General features: G+C 35.9%; 2 protein-coding genes across 2 annotated transcripts; both read left to right on the forward strand.

The window, feature by feature from the left end:
* Positions 1–740: 740 nt before the first annotated feature.
* On the forward strand, positions 741–4,387 carry LOC110375292 (lambda-crystallin homolog). The gene is made up of 5 exons (XM_021333353.3): positions 741–903; positions 2,105–2,295; positions 2,846–3,021; positions 3,432–3,596; positions 3,968–4,387. The coding sequence occupies exons 1-5, from the start codon at positions 741–743 to the stop codon at positions 4,173–4,175; spliced, it is 903 nt and encodes a 300-aa protein (XP_021189028.3). The 3' UTR covers positions 4,176–4,387.
* A 523-nt stretch (positions 4,388–4,910) lies between these two features.
* LOC135116709 (serine/threonine-protein kinase STK11-like) lies at positions 4,911–19,097 on the forward strand. The gene is given in 7 exon segments (XM_064034149.1): positions 4,911–5,299; positions 5,302–5,714; positions 6,157–6,342; positions 7,158–7,294; positions 8,260–8,448; positions 10,780–10,940; positions 18,010–19,097. Coding segments are annotated over 7 exon segments (1,338 nt in total). The 5' UTR covers positions 4,911–5,169; the 3' UTR covers positions 18,132–19,097.
* The last annotated feature ends 1,970 nt before the right edge of the window (positions 19,098–21,067 follow it).

A 21,067-nucleotide genomic window follows, 5' to 3' on the forward strand; every position in this document is an offset into this window, starting at 1 on the left:
CGCAGCGAGCGCGTATTTTTTTTTTGAGGTTTCAAAGGGTGAACCCGAAAATTAACAGGACATGACCAAAGCGAGGCTTTTTCTGAAATTTTATTGCTAATCTACGTATCTATTTTTAGTAAAAACATTTTATTAGGTAATTATGGTTTAATTTTGCCGCCCCTCTAAATCTGCCGCTCTAGGCACTGGCCTACTTGGCCTATTGGTAAATCCGCCACTGATGAAACCGCTGATATTTACCAATTCCATGTTATTTATTACTGGGTTTCGGCTATGAAAATTGAAATACGTATCTTCATACCGCATTATTTCCCACCGTCATGAATCGAATCGCATTAAAATCAGTTCACACAATTATATGACTCCAATAACTAGCTACCTAAAATTCCGTTTGCGCATGGCTGCAGTGGCTATACACGTTCCTGCAGTATTTGGGTGCAATGGCCTACTAACATTGACCTTTTCTTATGCAAGAAGTTTACGTTTATGTCTTACTAAGAGGTACTTACCAGATTGACCAGTTATCTATCTTAAGGAAATTACATAACCGGATGATCTATGTAAAAGACTGGATCCCAGGTGCTTCTGCTTAAGTGGACTGAAAAACGACTCTAAAATAGTGAAAAACTTAATAATATGATGATGTTGGTTACCATAATAATTAAGTACTTACATATAAAACTTTTGCTTAACATCTCCCATTCACAATTTCCAGTGGCCTCATCGGTCGCTCCTGGGCGATGCTGTTCGCATCCGTGGGCTACCAAGTGACGATCTTCGACATCATCCCGCAGCAGGTCACCGATGCCCTGGCTGACATTAAGGTCCAGTTGAAGACCTTGGAGAGAGACGGTCTGCTCCGCGGTAAACTGGATGCTGATGCACAGTTCAAGTGTATTAAAGGTGAGATATATTATCTATTAATCATTTAAGACACCGTCTAGCTTGAGAAAGCATGAAAAATTAATGGGCTGTAAGAGGTATTTGTACGGAAAATTCTATATCTGGGGCTAACAATCCCTAGAATAGTTCTGACTAAGAAAAACCTTTAAATATTGATATTGATTACGAAGAGAATTCAGGCTCATGGCTAGCGCCTTTAGGGACATATATAATTTATTAACTAGCTATAGATACTAGCTGTCATTTGTTTATGAATTGATTAATTTACTGAGTGTAAACAGCTTTAGACCAGTACTTTCGAGTAACAGCGGTTTGATAAAATTTTATGTTGTAAGATAATAAAATTACCAGTGGCGTGATTTATTATGTAAATTATGTTTTGTTTAAGAAACGTTTATCAGTGATACCTATATTTGATGGTATTATATAGATGGTATAGTAGATTTAATTACTTAACAACACTGTTAAATTAATTAAATTGAAAAATTCTTCCACATCTTCATCGCCTGAAAATAAATACTTACCTACCTAATGCTTGCGCTATTTCATATTTTAACATAAACAACAGTGTGATAGGTATCTAGTTTACACACGAATCAAATAGACAAATACCAGCCTTGTTAGTTTAGCCGACAAACAATGCAGATACGCAGACAAATTATGTAACAGAAAACTGATAACATTTCTTTGGAAGCTTTGTTAAAACATCTATATGGGACTCTGTTCTATTTGTCCTTAAGTATACGGAAATGATAATGAATATTTTCCCTAATTAAGACAATCGATAATAATGAGTGTTGTACGTTTATCTGTTTACTGAAGCATGGTTCATGAAGTATCTGATAGCGCAGTAAGTGCATGGTTATCGATCCATAAATAAGTATGTATTGTCCCTATCGTTTTGATATAATTGCATATGTTTTATATTTCATATTATAAGATGCATCATTGGCACCTACTTAAACCTAGGCAGGTATTTTAACATTATAGCAAGGGAAATTATTTTTCAGTGGTTTTTACTTAGTAAGCAAGTACCAAGGTAGAATACACTGGATAATGATAAAAAAATTACCTAAGACGCCTCACTCACTCATTCACTGCCGTGAATGTTTGTTTTAAAGTTAGACTTAAGTATGCAAAAATCTTAAGCGTGTTTTAAAACAGAAATAGTTTTTAACTTTTTTTCTCTCCACAATTCCAGGAACTTCGGATTTGGCATCTCTAGCCAAAGGGGCTATCTTCATCCAGGAATGTGTTCCCGAGAGTCTCGAACTGAAAAAGAAGGTGTTCGCAGACCTGGACAAAGTGGTCGATGACAAGACTATCCTGTCTAGTTCTACCAGCACTACTTTACCATCCAAGTTCTCTGAGAACTTGAAACATAAGGCACAGGTAAATGCACCTTCAGTTGCTCCATGTAGGTAAAACACTAGTTCTCAGCTGTATCCGGTTAGTCTGGATTTGACTGGAATCCGACCCCAATACGATGATCTACCTAAGTACCCTATAAATAAGCAATTAGGAAATTAGGCATTTATTAAAAAAAATCCAAGAGACATTGCCAAAGAATTCATCCTCTACAATTTTTAAACAATTTACTAGTATAAATTGCGGTTATTATAATTTTCCCATAAGAAGGAAAGTAGACTGGATTATTCATAAACAAGTTCTCCCACATGGTACCTACATACTTATAGATACTTGCACTGCATTCCTTGCAAAATGTTGAGGTAAATCAGTTCTTGAACTTCCTTATGTTCGAAATATATATACTGAGGTATTGTAAATATTATGTACTTACCTATATCGTACTCTTAGGTACCGTAGATAGATACCGTAGACTTAGATACTCCATAAAATGCTCGATCATTTTATGAATGTCGCAAACTAAAAAAATATCTTCCTCTTCAAATAATAATAAATGGCGTACAACTATTTCCAGGTCATCGTGTCTCACCCAGTGAACCCACCGTACTACGTTCCCCTAGTGGAGATCGTTCCTGCTCCGTGGACCAAGAAAGAAGTCTGCGAGAAGACAAAGGCTATCATGCTCGAGATTGGTCAAGAGCCAGTTGTTCTAACCCGCGAGATTGATGGATTCGTGCTCAACCGTATTCAGTAAGTATTCGATATTACTTCCAGAGGAGGCGACAGAGGAGAAATCGCCCTATTATGATGAGCAAAACATGCCTAGAGCCCCAAATATCGAAAAACATTTCAATGCGTAACTATCGAGGTTAAGGGGCAGGAAGGCTTTTGCTGACAATGCTAAGAGCGTTCAGGTAAAGTCTTGTTTTTGAATTGTTATCTATCAAAATCACAAAACATGAATGCGAACTTGCTTTCAAAACATTAGTCTGTACTGAAAGCAAGGTCCAACAAGGACAGTTACGCGAAGACATGAGCCTAAGTAGGTTAAGGTGATATCAGATTGAAACGGCTTTGTTTAAGTATCTAGTATCTACCTATTTAGTTTGTTGAAAAAATATTTAAATAAAAAGCTTTAACCTAAATGTTTTTTTTGCTAGGTATGCTATTCTGGATGAGGTTTGGAGATTGGTCGACGCGAAGGTCGTCAACGTAGAAGACATCGATAAAGTAATCTCAGAAGGACTTGGAATGAGATACGCTTTCCTCGGATCTCTGGAGACTGCACATTTGAACGCGGAGGGCATGAAGTCTTACATTGAAAGGTTCGTTAAACTTTAAAGTAGATGACATCAGATAGGTGATAACAAATTGATCATTTATACCAAACTGAATTTTCTAGCGAATCAGGATTCAGTATATTCAGTATGTGAAGCAGCGGCCGGTGGGAGAGTTGATGTTAGTCCTGTCCCGGGATCAATTTCCAAACGGGACAGTAATTGTACCTACTTACTTGCGACCTACTAGGTCTAGTTATTTGTTCTAATGTTAATGTTAAGGCTAGCACCATGTTTTCCAAAAGACCTATGTTACGATTTTAGGTACGAAGGTAATCCAAGTATGCACAAACATGATTTCCTTTACCGACACATGATATGAAATTTTAAAATAAAATTAACTTATCTTTGTGTTTCAGATACGGAGACACAATCCACAGCGTCAGCCAGACAATGGGAGAGATTCCACGAATGACCACCAGCCCAAGTGCCGCCACGATTTGTGAACAGCTGAACCGCATGGTACCTTTGGACAAACTGCAGAGGCGCGCATGGCGTGATGCCTGCCTCACACGCCTCGCTGTTCTCAAGAACGAGATGAACACACTCAAACATAAATACAACTGAGTTGACCACCGTAATAATTAAAAAAATACTATCCTAATATTTAAACAAAATGTTTATGCGGTCAATTCAAATTTCGACTACAAGAATGAGTGATCGTTTAATAAATAGGGACCTACTAAAATACATAATATTTTGTTGATGTTATACACTTTGTAACTTGTATTGTAAAAGAGTTTATATTTTACATATGAATATATTACATGTTATCTAAACTTGTAATGCTTTCTTTTCAACCCTTATAATAACAAAATACATTCATGACCAAGAGCCTGGACATATTTTTTACTTAAAATATAGTAATGGCTGAGTAAAATGGATTCCGTCGTCTGAGCTAACCGCTGCAGGCCTTAAAACTGAGGTACCTATGTAAATTGATGGGTTTTATTGAAACAGGTAAAGGCTAGAATATAAGGAGAAATTGAGACAGAGGGTCATCAACATTCTTAAGAAAGTGAAATACATACCGCCTGGTACTTTTACAAGTTCCTGATTAAAAACTCTCAGCAAAGAACTTTATATTTAACTTACTATTTACAAAATGAAATAGAGATAAAACTTGAATAAAAGATTCCGATGATTGAATTTTAGCTAATGCTATTAAACCATTGATTAAAATACATCTTATTAACTTTTTTTTTTACAAACTTTTGAAAGAATCGACTAAATGCGGTTATTTAGACGATTTTACAGTGGCAACATTGACAGACGAACTTCAAAATCCAAAAACAATTTTAGACAAATATTTTTGTTATCTGTGGTTCTTGTCTAATGGAGCATTTGCGCGATCGTTCATAATTTTATTTACCATCATATTTTATTACACACAACTAAAAAGAGTATAATTTTTATATGGTTATTCGTCCACATCAATGGTGTAAATTTTGAGATATGTGTAATTTAACTAAATAAATTTATTTTGATATAGCCTTCATGATCTCATGACAAAAGGCCTTGCAGTACGCATAGATTTACAAATGTGTTGTTTTGGTAGATAATGGATCCAAGAATGTGTAGAAAAATCAGTAGTAGTGAAAGTCTTCCAGATGCGGACAATGTGGAATATGAGGTATCAAACATCATTGCACCGCAAGAGAGCGACGACAATTTCATGCTGGATGGAAGTCCGAGCCCCACTCTGTGACATGGCTAGACAACGATCAAATAGATGAATTAGATCTTAATTTAGACCAAACTAATTTATGTTTTCATAGAGTTGATAGCGCAGATATAATTTATAGAAGCAAGAAGAAAAAATGCAAAATGGTAGGAAAGTATGTAATGGGAGATGTGTTGGGGGAGGGTTCGTATGGCAAAGTTAAAGAGATGCTGGACTCTGAGACGCTGTGTAGACGAGCTGTTAAAATATTGAAAAAGAGGAAACTGAGAAGAATACCAAATGGTGAACAGAATGTACAGAGAGAAATACAATTGCTGAGAATACTTAGACACAAAAATGTGATAGAACTAGTCGATGTTATGTATAATGATGAGAAGCAGAAAATGTACCTTGTGATGGAGTTCTGTGTTGGTGTACTCCAGGTATGTATATAATTTATTTTATAGTACAATAAATTGTAGTTATCCTAGCACCTATGAAGTAAATTATAAATATTTACTTTCAATTTTACTTATGAAGACAATACTTTTCCATTTCTACCAAGTCAGGATACTCAGAATTACACAGAAATATACTTGCACTATCTCATTTTATTGGACCGTAAACTTTACTCAACTAGATAATTTAGCAAGATTACTGAGTGTGACCCCTCAAGGTCTAGACCGCTCAGGTTATTCATATTGTTGCTTATTTTGTTGTTGCAACCATTTGTAACAATGAACATTGTATTTAACAATCAATTCAGCATATTATTGCTTTTTCAGCTATATCTTTTACTTGTAAATTACCTTCAAATTAATTTAATTTTCAATCAAACAATTTATCATTTTCATGTTTACCAATAATTTTAATCCTCTTGTCTAGGATATGTTGGAAGGAAGTCCAGGCAAGAAGTTTCCTCAGCGGCAAGCCCATGACTACTTCACGCAGCTTCTGGACGGCTTAGAGTACTTGCATGGTCAGGGGGTTGTTCACAAGGATATCAAGCCAGGAAACTTGTTGCTGACTCTAGACCATACACTGAAAATCACTGATTTTGGAGTTGCTGAGGTAAATTAGTCTACTCTTTTACTTAATTTTTCAAAGGAAGTATATATTTGTAAACAGCTGCAAAATTCTCATGAAATTTCACAGTATCTCTCATTGAAAGCATGATATGATTAAGACCAAATTAGCTGTAAAGGTATCTGAAAATTGTAAAGCAATATAAAATTTCATGTCAGTAAATATCAAGAGTAGGTACCTACCTACAGTGTCAAGAGAGGCATATAAAGTGCAGAGCATGTAGTATGTACTCTGTCATCTAATTAACGGCCTACTGTTAATCTGGCTAGATAATTCAATTGATAGCAGCATACAAGTGCTTATACACTTTACAAGAGAATTGAATGTGGCTTTGTTACTGTTGTTAATAAAGCAAGCAATCATTTACTACTGTAATGTTAAGCCCCTCAATATTGTAAATTGATGCTCTTGCAGATACCTACCATATGGCATTGGATTTGCCAACTTGATTAAATTAATTTTGCTAATCTAGCTGTTGGCAGACTATATAATTTTCAATGTTTCAGAGTACCTACTGATACTGTTACGTTATTTTAATTTAAATAGGAAATCAAGCAGTAAAATCAAATAAGCATAGATTTAATCTTTCTGAGGCTTTTCCAAACAAACTATAATTCAAATAAAAAATAACCAAGAACACAATTCTGGCCTTGCCACATCCTGCTTTGTACAAAATTATCAATTTAATTTGTAATTTCAAGATACATAATACTCTACATACATATTACTCTTTTACACAAAAACATTTTGTTCCCTATACAATGTCTTGAAACATAAAAAGCTAACGTTTGATATTCCAGGCTTTAGACATGTTTTCGCCCGAGGACACATGTTACACGGGGCAGGGGTCGCCAGCATTTCAGCCGCCAGAGATCGCAAACGGCGCCGAACAATTCTCCGGCGTCAAAGTCGATATCTGGAGCAGTGGAGTTACATTGTAAGTCAACGAAAATAGAACATTACCCAGTAACACTGACCTTTTGCTTTAGCATTGTTTCCTTTCACAAAGGGCGCATTATCTGCGTGACTCAGGATTGTGTGGGTCTCATTATGATTTCAGATGACAGTTTATGTTAAGTTTAAATACAATATATATTTTTTTTAATTTTGGGTCTCTAATTCATTTACACTTTTTTCCTAAAATATGAAATTAGAAAAATATTAAAACTTTTCATTATTGCCAAGGGTTGCAATAGCGAAAATTTGGGTGTAATACTTCAAAGTTCAATTACACACCTATTGCACATTATTTTGTTAGTAAACATTGTGACTCATGATTAATTAAAAACTATTAATCATGCTAACTGCTATATGTGTTCACTTGTTTGTCACTCTGTATACATAAATAAATTATTTTCATTAAGTCATTGATTTATTAAGTGCCTAAGTATAGCTTCTGGGCAAATACACTGCATTGTTTGGTGAGAACAAATAATCTCAGATTTACCTGTTTTGACTAGCGAAATAATGCGTTTTATCAATTTATTGCTTAATATGCTCACAGTAATAAATTGCAATATGTATAGTGTCGGTCACGGGCAATATGTATAGTGCCCGGTCAATTTGATTATTTGAATAATTATTATCAAATTGCACTCTCATATTGGGCATTTTTCATAATGACCGGGCATTATGTATACTGCCCAATTTATCACTTGGTCCATAACATGTACATACCATAACTAATGACATCTAGAGATGACACAATAAGTACGAAAATGGTTGGTAGACTCAACAGTATACTTCTCTCCAAACATTTTGTCGTTATGGAACATTGCGCTAGTACCTACTACTAATTTAGTTACCTATTCACCGCCTTCGAGTTTTGCGAAAACTGTACTTAGACATGTTTTATTCCAAAATTTGTGCATCATAACATACTTACACCTATATTTTTCCCAGGTACAACATGACGACGGGCCGGTACCCGTTCGAGGGTGACAACGTATACCGATTGCTGGAGTCGATCGGTCGCGGCGAGCCGGCGCCGCCACCACCCTCGCTGGGCCCCACGCTCGGCTTGCTTCTAACTAACATGCTCAAGAGGGACCCAGACCTTAGGCCCACTGTGCACGAGATTAGGAGGCACTCGTATGTATTTTTGACCCTTATATTTATTATCTACTAGCTGTTTTCCCGCGGTTTCTCCCGTGTCCCGTGAGAACTACTTCCCTTTTCTGGGTAAAATGCGGCGTATGTTACTTGGGCATAGTCTAGCTTCCCAATAAGTACCTACTGAAAGATTTTCCAAAGCGTTTCATTGATTCATGCCTGAGATTCTATTTATAACACGAGGTGAGGTTCTGATTATAATTTAAGTATATCAACTTTATTTGGTTTCCCATTTGTAGATGCTTCGTACATCCGAATAAAGTGTAGTGTGTACCTTTAATCATCGCCAGGTACCTGTCCTGTGTCCTTTAGCTTCGGACGTAAATAAGCTCAGCCGTTTTTGAGTTTTTCTTACCTAACAATGTATTGTTTAGTTTGAGTATATTTATTTGTAAAGTTATTTTAGACGATTTCAACCGTGTAATCGCAAACCTTAAGTTTTTTGCTTTTTTGACATAAAATTATGACGATTCGATGATGCAAATTAGGATTCAAACAAGTTTCTCAACAGTCGTACGTATTTGTTATACTTCTATAAGCAAGTTGTATTTGATTGAGACATTTACATTGACCTTGATATTGACAAAAAGAAAACTGCATTGATAGGATATTTTTAATGCCATTTGTTCTACAAATACTGCTAGCTCACATTACTATGTACAGGAAATATCTATGACACTTGAGTCGAGTAGCATTTTGTTGCTTCAAGCATAATATATTTGAACTTCACTTGATGCGTTTCAGCAAATAATAAAATAGGATTTTATGTACCTAGGTTATTTACAAAATAACATGTAAAACGTCTGTTAAGGAGGTTATGTTAAAGGTGAACGTTTTAATAGTTTCCACTTAGCGATTGTCGAGATTATGTTGTTTACGCATAAATAACCATTCATTCGACTTTGCGCTTAGGTAAAGAAAATGTTCGCATCAAGGATAACGTGCGAAACTGTAAATAATGATAACATGACCTGAGTGCACTTGTGGTACTTGTCGCTTTAAATAATGGGTCATTGAATTAAATTGTTTTCACTAAATTTCAAGTAGGTAGGACATAATAGATTGTTTTGCATCTTCAAAATCCTTATCGTGCTATTGTCAGGATATGCATACAGTCATTTATGAATATAGGTACTAGCTTATAGGTCCAGTGTACGAAAACATTCCTGCATACCTAAATATCCTAACCCCCTGGCCGGAAAACAGTCAAGATATTATTGTATCATAAATATTCATAATTTCTGACCGGCTGATTGCAATAGGTGTACAATGTACATGCATCCTTTTTAGTTCAACCTCATTGGAACATTCCAAGGAGGTAAAACATGTATCCCAGTGATTCATTGACATAAATATAATTAGGTATAAGTAGTCACTTACAGCGGGAAAATGGCCTTGTATTATTGTTACTAACAAAGTAAGTACTTTGTTTGTTCAATAATATAATAAGTTGCTGATAGCCCTCTTATCTGAACGTTTATTTATAACTCATCACGACTGTGCCCTGAAGGGCCAGGTAGAGAATTGGCCTTATTTAGTTATATTTAAATGGCCTAGATCTCTGTGCTAAAAAGGGGAACCTATATTCCTGTCATTCTTTGATTGTAGCTGTATGTATTGGTTTTGTGTAGATTCAGTATCTTTGGTTGTTTCTAAATGTATTTGGCTACTAATTATACAGCCAGCTTCCTTACAGAAAAGTAAACAATGAAACAATTAATTATCGATATATCCGACGTCGGGCCTAACATGTTACTTATTACGATAACCTCGTCTGGTTTCTTTTCCTCCGTAACATTGTATTAATGTTTTTTTTTTATTATAATTTTTATTTAAGTTTTATATCCTTTATGAGTGATTAATAAATTATGCAGTATGGGAATTCCATCTTACGAAGTAACTGGCATTTAGCCAGCAACTTCGTCTGATTGTGTATTGGATTTTCCCACATGATCCGGGTTTAGAATAAACATTTTTATTAAACACCCAAACAAAATCAAAAGATGGGTAAAAAATAATTGTCATCTGTACTGCTGGGACTTCTTCCTATATTTCTGTCTCTATACTTCTATTCTAATTTATACTCCATACTAATAATAATAAAGAGGAAATATTTTTGTTTGTTTGTACCCTAAAGTCTGATAAAGTTCTTTCAATGTTGGGAAGCTTCCCTATCCTCGAGTAACATAGGCCTATTTTATCCGGGAAGATTTTCCCCCGTGACGCGGGTGAAACTGCGCGGGTGAAAAAATTATGTATGTACTGTTTCCTATCTATCAATTTTATTCATTTACTTTTTTAATGTTCCAGTTGGGTGCAAGCTCGTCCGCCGCTAGAAGCCGGGGAGCGGCTGGTGACGCCGCGGTCGCGTCGCTCGGACGAGCTGCACACCTCAACTGTTATCCCGTACCTGGTGGAACGTCACTACCCCTCCGCACAGGAGTATTTCACTGAACGGGATTATAGGCACGGTAAGTTAGTCTTTTTATAATTTTCTTGCTGTAGATTTGGAGACTTGTAGTGTGGATTAGTTGTAATCTGTTTACGGCCCAAGTACACCGACATCATACCTACACAACCTTTAAAAAAACAACTGTTTACCTCGAAAATTTAACGTGGTAAACATTTAAGAAAAAGATACTTGTGGTGTCGGTGAACATGGGCCTTTCTGATCTTGTTGAAGCTGTGAATTGTATGTAGATAATATCACGTTGAAATTAAGGCTAAGCATTTATTACGCACTCTTGTAAATAATCCCTGTGTCGCTGAAAAAGGTTTTCTTTTACAGGGTAGTAGATATAGAATTTATAATAATACGTAATATTCTCGCTGTTATTTTTATTATTCGTCGATGTTCTGTTTAACTGTTCTCTCTAATGTCTTAAATCTTGAAAGGCTCTGCTTCCCAACCCCATGCCTTCAACGTGCTATATTATTTTTTCGAAATGCAGCATAACTTACATTTTAGCTAGAGTCTAGCTAGAAAGAGATGATATATCGGAAAAAACTGTAATGTTGAAATGGAATGATGAATGTTGATAACTCAATAATCGATAAGCTGCACTTTATACGTGCGTCTGGCTAACTTTGTAACTGTTACCGATTCGTATTCGAATAAATGACTGCATTACGTGCACTTTTAAACAATCGCCATTATCTTTATGTGTCTCTACGTAATATTATATAGGCCATAGTTATATTGTCTGAGTTATCACTCACGAGTACATTGTTCACTCTATCATAATATTTTGTTACAACACTTTTTAATAATGTTGCAACGTTTAACAGTATCGAATGTTTTCATTATTCACGGCATGCACTGTCAGACATTGTCGTTTCACGTCTATTGTAGTACTTAATCTCTGTAAATACCATGGAGAACAAAATGACTAGCGGAGATGTCATAACGCAAAATCTCCTAAGAAACTACGTGACACCATCCGGGTGTTCGAGGGGAACGAGGAATTTTACCGGCTACACTCTCTCATACGCCTTCTTTGGATTTCGCTCATTTTTTATAAAACCAAAAATCTTCGTCAGATGTGTCAAATAACCCGAATGCCTCTTAAGTTCCCTCGTAACAGATTGTGGCTACTTGACTTAGAAGAAGGCGTCCGACCTAACTGTATTATGGGATCTCCGCTCATATTTTCTTCCTCAGTGGTAAAAACACATGGGTAAATGTAGTGTACAATTTTCAGAGCCTGATGATGTGCGCATAGCCGGTCACGTACGAGCTCGCATTTGTTCCTTGAGTTAGGTTCGTGGCATGAGAGTGTCGGAAACCCCATCTAACGAGCTTTCTGCCTTACCCAGTCCTTATCTATCTATCATCATCTCCCAAGCATTCCATGTTGGGGTCGGCTACCAGTCTAACCGGATGCGGCTGAGTGTCAGTGTTTCATAAGGAGTGACTGCCTATCTGACCTCGTAAAGCCATTTATAGTAAGTTCAACTCAGTCGTGCGCGCGGCCTTATGTGTGGGTAACCCTTGTACATATACAGTGACTTTGTGTGCGTGACAAGAGGTACAGTCGGGTACAATGCAGTTATTTAGGGGTTATATGGGAGTGTGTGGTGTTTAAAGAAAAACAGTTATTACGTAATTTAATGTTTATTTATTTATAATGATTATGAATCGCTACTTGAAAAATCAAATGATGAATTTTCGGATTCGCTACTCTCCAAGATGAATTATAAATTCTGACTCCATGTCAAAATGTCTATAGTATTCTTCTTTTTTCTTTTGTACATGTCGACAAGTATTACCCCACATTCCTTCATCAATTTGACTTAAACGTTCATTTATGAGTTTCATTATTTCCGTCTTATTTTGGTCGACATTATGCGAAGCAATTTAATTTATTTTAATTCCCACACATTTTGTTTACATTATTATACTAGATTATACCTCTTTTACATTCTTAGTCCACACTTTTATTTATTGTCCGCGTACCCCCAGCCTGAAAATATGTAAGGAGTATTTAATTCATCTTAGATATTTCACCTTATTTATTTCTTAGATACTGTCAATGTCAATTTGAAAAGACGTATGAGAAAATAAAAACCATATTTAATAATAAAAAGCTTTGAGTCGTGAATAACTAGTATTTTCGTAAACGACTGTACCCATAACAAAAAGCGATAAGAACACGTCATCCTCGGACGACGTGAAATGAAATGAAATGAAATGAAATTGAAATGAAATGAAATGAAATTGTTTATTTTGCAAGTTGGACATTACATCACTTTTACACGTCATTTTAAGAACGCTGAGGCCGGCATTTCCTAACTGACTGATCCCTGAGAAGAAACGCCGAAACAAACTCAAGGGTCATAGTCTCCTTTAAAGTCCAAACATGTTATAAATGAAATAATTATGTGTGAGTGTCACCATGTACGCGGTCTGGAATGGCCTTTTGAGGAAAGAGCCACATCAGGCTGGAGCTGACCAGTCCCAACAGACGGCACGCATGCATCAGTCGTCGTGTAGCTCAACCATATCTTAGGGAGCTCAACGACCTGTCACACGACGATACCAGATCTGCAGAACATTTGCGTAGGCCATTCAAAAATACTCAAACCCGCCAGACAGTATTTATGTTATAAGAATATATAATGTTGCTCGCATACACGATACTCACATTCACAATAATAATAATAAATAAAAAAAAAAATACAATTATAACATATAAATGTCAATAAAAAGAATGTCATTAATAAAAAGTTATCTGATGATAATAATATTTAAATGTCAAAAGTAACAATACACAGGCATTTAAAAAGATATCACTCACTAAGCGAGCAGCTCATTCCCAAGCTTCTTTATCATTTAAATAATCAGATATTTTGTAATATCCTTTTTTCAAGAGTTTGGATTTAATATGATTTTTAAATTTCTTGATAGGCAAATCACGAACCGCTTTGGGAAGTTTATTGTAAAAGCGTATACATTGACCCATGAACGAGTTGCTTACTCTGTGGAGGCGAGTAGCATGTACAGCAAGATTATGTTTATTCCTAGTATTTATGCAATGAACATCAGACATTTGAACAAAGTTAGAAATGTTTTTACGAACGTACATTAAATTTTCAAAAATATATTGAGAGGCAACAGTCAGAATGTTTATTTCTTTGAATTTCTCTCTGAGAGAAACTTTTGGACCCAGATTATAAATGGCTCGAACAGCTCTTTTCTGTAAAATAAATATAGTTTCAACATCCGCACAGTTTCCCCAAAGGAGAATCCCATACGTCATTGAACTATGAAAGTAACTAAAATAAACTATTCTGGCTGTGTCCACATCGGTGATAAGTCGGATCTTTTTAATAGCATAGGCGGCTGAACTAAGCCTTCCTGACAATTTAACTATATGTGGGCCCCATTGGAGTTTGGAATCAACGGTCAAACCAAGAAATACCGTTGACTCAACAGGCTTCAACTCTACTCCATTTAGTTGTACATTGGTGTGTAACTGCCTTACGTTAGGCGTTGAGAATTTAATTAACTTCGTTTTAGATTCATTTAAAAGAAGATTATTGACATTAAACCAATGAACAACCTTTGAGAGTGCATTGTTAACTTCGTCAAAATTGTCGAGTTGGCGCTTGATTTTAAAACGAGTGAAGTATCATCGGCAAACAACACAATCTTGTGATTATCCCTTACGTGATAAGGGAGGTCATTAATATAAATAAGAAACAAAAAAGGGCCTAGAATTGAACCCTGTGGAACCCCCATGGTGACCGTAGATCCAGACGACCTCATACCATTGACATCCACCCTCTGAATTCTATTATGCACATAAGAAGTCAGAAGGTCAAGAGCCTTGTTTTTGATACCATAGTGGTGAAGTTTCCTGATGAGTATATCATGGTGCACGCAATCAAAAGCCTTGGACAAGTCGCAGAAAATACCGAGCGCATCCTGCGAATCCTCCCAGGCCTCGAATATATTTTAAGCAATTCCACGCCCGCATCCGTAGTAGAACGACCCTTGGTAAATCCGAATTGTTTTGTGTGCAACAAGTTGTTTCTATTAAAATGGCTCAACAATTGACGTAATATTAACTTCTCAAAATTTTACTCAAAGTGGGTAAAATTGAAATTGGCCGAAAATTTGATGGATCGGTTGTACTACCAGATTTAAACAATGGAATTACTTTACTAAGTTTCATCAAGTCAGGAAAAACACCTGATGCAACACAAGAGTTGAACACAGTTGCTAAATAAGGTGAAATTATTTCAATTATCGATGAGATTATCTGAACTGACAATCCCCAAAGGTCAGCAGTCTTTTTTACATCGAGATCTTTAAACGCTTGAATAATATCCTTAGAGCTGACAACCGTGAATTCAAAACCTTTGTCACATTCCGCAACACAATTTTTTAATATTGTAAGAGCCGAACTGGAAGATGCCATCAGAGTTCTGGTTGTTAAAATAGGGATAATAATTATCTTTTGTCATAAAATAATTATTACTAATGAGTACATTAGAGTCAATAAAATTGAATTTTTCATTATACAATGTCATAGTTTGTATTTTAAGATTGCATTTATGTCTATATTTGTTTTCTGTCTGCGACAAGCCCTTGCCATAGGGAAAAGCATACAAAACTATTTTCTCTACGTTTAATTGAGATAAACACTCAAAGTATTTAATAACTGTTTTAATAGTGGCATTTCCTCTTCTCCCAATTATTACAACCAGAGTAGTAGTTGGACAGTAACTACTGCTTAGTATTTTATCTAATATTTGTTCATAAGTAGCCTCAGGCATACAATAGTTTATTACCTGGTCACCTAAATGTTGATGTAATCTGTGACACATGTTTTGTCCAATTTCATCGCTATATATTACTATTTTTTTGCAATTATTTTTTTCCTTTTGTATTAATTTTATTGGTTTTTGTGTGTCGAAGGAAGTACTTTTTTTACAGCTATTTAATTTAATACAATGAGAAGATTGATGAGAACCATCTAACCCTGAACAGCCTGGCAGATCTTGTTCACAACCTGGTGTTCGATTGTTTGTTAATGAATTAAACATTTTCTCATTCTCACTACACAGATCAACCAAGCTGTTCATTGCCAGTATGTACTCACCCATTTCTCTTTGTGAGGCTTGATATTTGCATGTAACTGCCATCAATGATTCTTGTAAATGGAGAATCCTTGACTGCAGACGCTGCATATCAACCTCATATTCTTTTTTACTATTATTGAAATTTAATTGCAATTTTTTACAACTGTTTAATGATTTGTAGGTTTTGGTGAAATTATTTTTGTTATTTTTTATTAACTTTTGAGTCCTTTTAATAAATTTATTTATTTTGGCATATTTCTTTACTTTGTTTTTGCTGCCAATAATTTGCTTGACCTGGGATATTGATGCAAAGCTGTTGTCAGTAGTCAGGTCAATAGTCACTATTTGAGAACTATTTTTCAAGAGTGAGTCAGCAGACTGCACCGGAGTGGTACCAACCAGTTCCTCAAACAGTGCATTGGTTTGCTCTGTTTGAAGTCTCTGGCTGGTACTCTCCATCCTAATAATAGTGTCCTGGGCCTCACTCAACCTACACTTCAGTTCAGCGTTGTGTTTGAGAGTTGTGTCAAACTCATCGCTGCACCGGTCAAACTGGTCAACAATGTGTTGGAGCTTATCCCGTTCTTCTGTGATGTTAACTAATTGACAGTGCAGTTCTGCCATCTCACTCTTTAATTTAATATTATTGTTTAAAATATTTAGTACTTCCTTCTCATTGTCATCCTGTTCCCTCTGTAGATCCCCACACAAATCCTTATATTTCTTAAGTTCCACTAGTGTTTGTTGGAGTTTAGCTTCCTCCAAACGTGCAGTGGCTTTCCTGGTCATTATTCTTTCCATTTTGCACAGAAAAAACAATAACTCAGGTAGGTGTTTATAAAAGTGTTTTAGTTTGTGTGAGAAACTATTTTCTAGGCACTATTATGATGATAATTATTCTCTCCGGTAATCACTAATGAAGAATAAGAATTCTCAGTAATAAATTAAGTTGAAAAAAGATAGTACTTACAGGATTTCACGATGACAATGCACTTTAATTCAAAACTTTCAAAGATCGTTATACCAAGTTTCGAACTTTGACAGGCCGAGACTTGGTTATATTTACACAGTAAAACACAAAGTATATCACAAAATTTACCGTCCCAGCAATAGGAGTTTATTATTATTGCGAATTAATGTTATAACTTATAAAATAACACTTAAATTATATTTAAATTAAATTAATTAATTGGGAGAAGTTTTGTTGACGTCTTGTCAACAGGGTTGCCACAGACCAATATCGTTGACGACACTCGACGTCACTGTCACACAAATGAAAGTAGTATATTTACAAGCCGACGCACACATAGGGCCGCGCGCAAATCTGAGTTGAACTATCTATACCTGACTAGCCCAATACCCTTTGGCTAGACTGGTTTTCAGACTTAATGGCTTCTGACTACCCGTAACGACTGCCAAAAATGTTCAATTACAGCCTTATCTATTTATAGCAATCAATATATCCGCTATAACAATATCAGGCTTATAACATACAAACACTCATTTATTATATACCTACCAAAATAGATTTAATTTATGATGCGTTTAATAAGTACAGTATAAAATATATGTTTCTATATACATACTGTATGTTTGCGTTCTTTCACTAATTTGATGAATAATACTTTACATGGGAGTGACAATTTGTAGATACCCTTAGTACATGCTATTTAGATACTTCGCTTCAGATTTATTTAAGTATTTATATTATTTTTGTGAAGGGGTTTGTTAAAGGTTTAAGTTATTAAGTCCCTTCGTACATGCTAAACTCTGCAATCTGGTCTCATCCTTTTGTGTATTACGATAAGCCACCGTCTGCGAAAGGGCTAATTCGAGAAATTTTAATTTCTGAGAAATGCTATTGTAAATAACATAATAACGAAGTATCTAAGTAGGTAATGTGTAATCTGCGACCTGTCAAAGACTGGTATCCATGTTAAGGTCGTGTTCCAGAGCTGGGCGACGGTGGATCGCGCACCCTGTCGACGGCCGAGCTGTCGGACGCGGAGTCGAGCCGGCGCAAGCGGCGCTGGCACTCGTCGTGCGGCCGCCTGCCCTCCTGCCGCCTCACCTGATGTCACTCTACAACCCCATACACCTCACCCCAAACCACTTTGCCGTCCCGAAGCTAGCCACTAGTCACTGCGCACTCAAAACGTACGAACAAAATCCAAATGTACCAACTGCGCATGCCCTAGCAAAAACACCTAACTTCAGAGCGGCAAAGTTGTAAGATTTGAACTGTACTTATCGCGTGTGACACTCCCCCTTTTCCTGTCAAAATTAAACACCCTAGAAATAATTTATGTTCGTTTTGTGTTAAGCATATGCTCCGAACAAAATTGGCTTTGGAATACTTAATGTTGCTATTTATTTGTTCGTATATATGGTTGTTACGAGTAGTTTTCTATATACTCCTCTAAATAGTAATGCAATTAGAGCTTTATACGAAATATGTGTTTGAATGCGTATGTTGAGAGACCAATTATTTTAGTAAATTTTCTTATATGATATTCAGTCACATACTTCTATTAGAGCTAATATTACCATAGACATATTTACGATATTGAATAAGCAAGGAGTTCATGCGATGACAAAACAAAAATATATCAAGGATGTTAAATAGTACCTGTTTGATTTGTCTTTCATGGTGTATGATGTACAGTGAACTTGTATTTAGAGTAATAATTAGTAGATCTCAAATTTTAACGTGGCAATAAAAAGATAATATTTTTATAAAAAATATCGCTATAAAACCAAATTATAATAGAGTTCTTGCCAAGAGGGAAGCACCGATTATATTATCATTTTTAGGTTGATTTTCGTTTTTTTGTGCATGATATTATCGATCAGCAGAAATTGTGATTGCACTGGTCGACTGCGCCCACGCTTCTCACTGGTTCGATCGACGGACAAATGCGTTCCTGACTGTGACAAGTAACTAGCTTGCAATATTTGTTTGAATGGTTTTGGGTATGTTCGAATTTCTTATTATTTTAGTTGTTAGATGTAAAGTACAAGTTATTATGGCGATTATTATACATTGAAAAAAATGTTTGTGTAATATCGTTGAAACTTTAAAGCCATTGATTGGAATTTATTAAAAGAAGAATGTTATGGGATGCGAACAAATTGCTGCATGGTTTGGAAATTATAAAGGGACACTGCTTGTACACACTTAACCGAGTTGTGTACCTATTTCCTGATAATCTCTATTCCCATCTCAACACCTCTGACGGACCTCACTTTTTGTAACTTATTTGTAATGAATGTAAATTACTTTAGTATTTAGGTATTATTAGGTAAACAAACGCATGATTTTCTGTACTTCTATTTTGGATTGTTGTTAGTGCATCATTTGTATATTGGACCGACGTTTTATATACGTTTGGTCTTTAAGTGATGCGAATATTTCACTATTTACTTCTGCGCTAAATTGTTTGTTCACTTAATGTTATTTAGTTGTGCAATAACTGTTATAACTTGATGGAATGCCGTTGTAGTTCGTAGTTTAGGTTAAAGCTTACTTAAGCCATATTGTAATGAGATTATTGCGCAGGTGATCTCTTCACGCCAAAGGCGGATTTTGCTAAAAGTATTTAATTTAACTGTAATAGTTTGTGTCCACTTATGTTGCACTTGTATTTTGAAAAGTGAGGTCTTACATATTACTGTTAAAACGTGTGTTTACGCTTAAATAAAATGAAAGGATGTATGTTTAGTGCCTGAAATGAAAAATAACGTAAAAAACTGAAAAAAATTAAAGAGAATATTAATATATTGTAAATAAAAGTCAAAGTAATGTGCATTATGTTCTTCATTTTTAAACCTTCCACAAATATTACATTTTCTTTATGTAAGTTATCTCAATGGGAATCTATTTGTAACAAAATTTTTGTCCAAACAAAAGTTAGGTCCAATTTGGTGCCTTATCTTCTACACAATTAACCCTATGTTAGGGTTAAACTTACCACTGTAACAAATTTTCACAAACCTAGGTGGCAAGCAACTATTCCTACTCGATACAAAGCGCATGAATGAGATAAACATTACCTCAGTCGTTAAACACTTTACATAATACAAACTGTACTAGAATAAACACGTAATCGCTCGCCTAACTACTCGACGTCAAGCAATTACTGTCCCGAGAGCTCGCTCATGGGTGCCTGTATGGTGTGAAAATCTCTGTAGTAAGCATAGATATACAATAGTATAGATAGATTGGCGATCTAGTGTGGTGTTAGTGAAGCCAAAACTGAAATACGTCAGTAGAGTGGCGTGATGATGCGCTACTTTCCTCAAATTCGAATTCGGTATTTGCGTGCTTGCGATCGTAGATTTAGGTCCCACTACCCTTTGATAAATTGCCAAAGCTAGACATATATGTGGTATCAGTCAAAAGCTAACTCTAGGGACCTGTAGTGGCCCTGTGCAATGTAGCAAGCGCGAATGTCAACTACAATACCGGCGATTTTTAAAATTTTCAATGATTGAAATCGAGGAACACTACAAATACCTGCCGAACCGAAGTAGATACCCAAAAAAGGCACAGCTGATGATTTTTTTCCGTACTTTAGTTGTGGCCACTAAAATCACTCCATTGCCAATCTATCTACTATTCTATATCTGTGGTCGTAAGCATGGGGCCCATGCGCCCCACCCGCGACCCGATTCGCAGCCACAATGCGCGGAAGTGTCCGGTGCGTTGCCTCAACGGTCTCGCCTTCCGCCATATCAGGTGCTTATTAATTGGAGCAGTGGGTTTATTTGAACAGGTTCGTTCGTTTGAGGTTAATTTTGTACCTACCTATTGAATAGTTAGGTTAACTGTATTAATTTAAACAAGATTTTCCCGCTGTTTCACTAGTGCGTTCCAAGACTAACCCTTCGAATCGCACTATGCACTAAGCCCGTAGGTATTGCTCTATCCTTTACGAATTATCATATACCTACTTCCTTATGTTTCCTCTGTAGGTAGGTCCCCCGTCCCACAACATTTGTTCACCATAGA

Source organism: Helicoverpa armigera, chromosome 4 (assembly GCF_030705265.1).
Source record: "Helicoverpa armigera isolate CAAS_96S chromosome 4, ASM3070526v1, whole genome shotgun sequence".
NCBI lineage: Eukaryota > Metazoa > Arthropoda > Insecta > Lepidoptera > Noctuidae > Helicoverpa > Helicoverpa armigera.

Excerpts from the sequence above, each read along its gene's own strand:
- LOC110375292 (XM_021333353.3), top strand. The coding sequence starts at position 741 with ATGCTGTTCGCATCCGTGGGCTACCAAGTGACGATCTTCGACATCATC. Across the intron at positions 904-2,104 it reads ACAGTTCAAGTGTATTAAAG|GAACTTCGGATTTGGCATCT; the intron begins GTGAGATATATT and ends CCACAATTCCAG. Across the intron at positions 2,296-2,845 it reads ACTTGAAACATAAGGCACAG|GTCATCGTGTCTCACCCAGT; the intron begins GTAAATGCACCT and ends AACTATTTCCAG.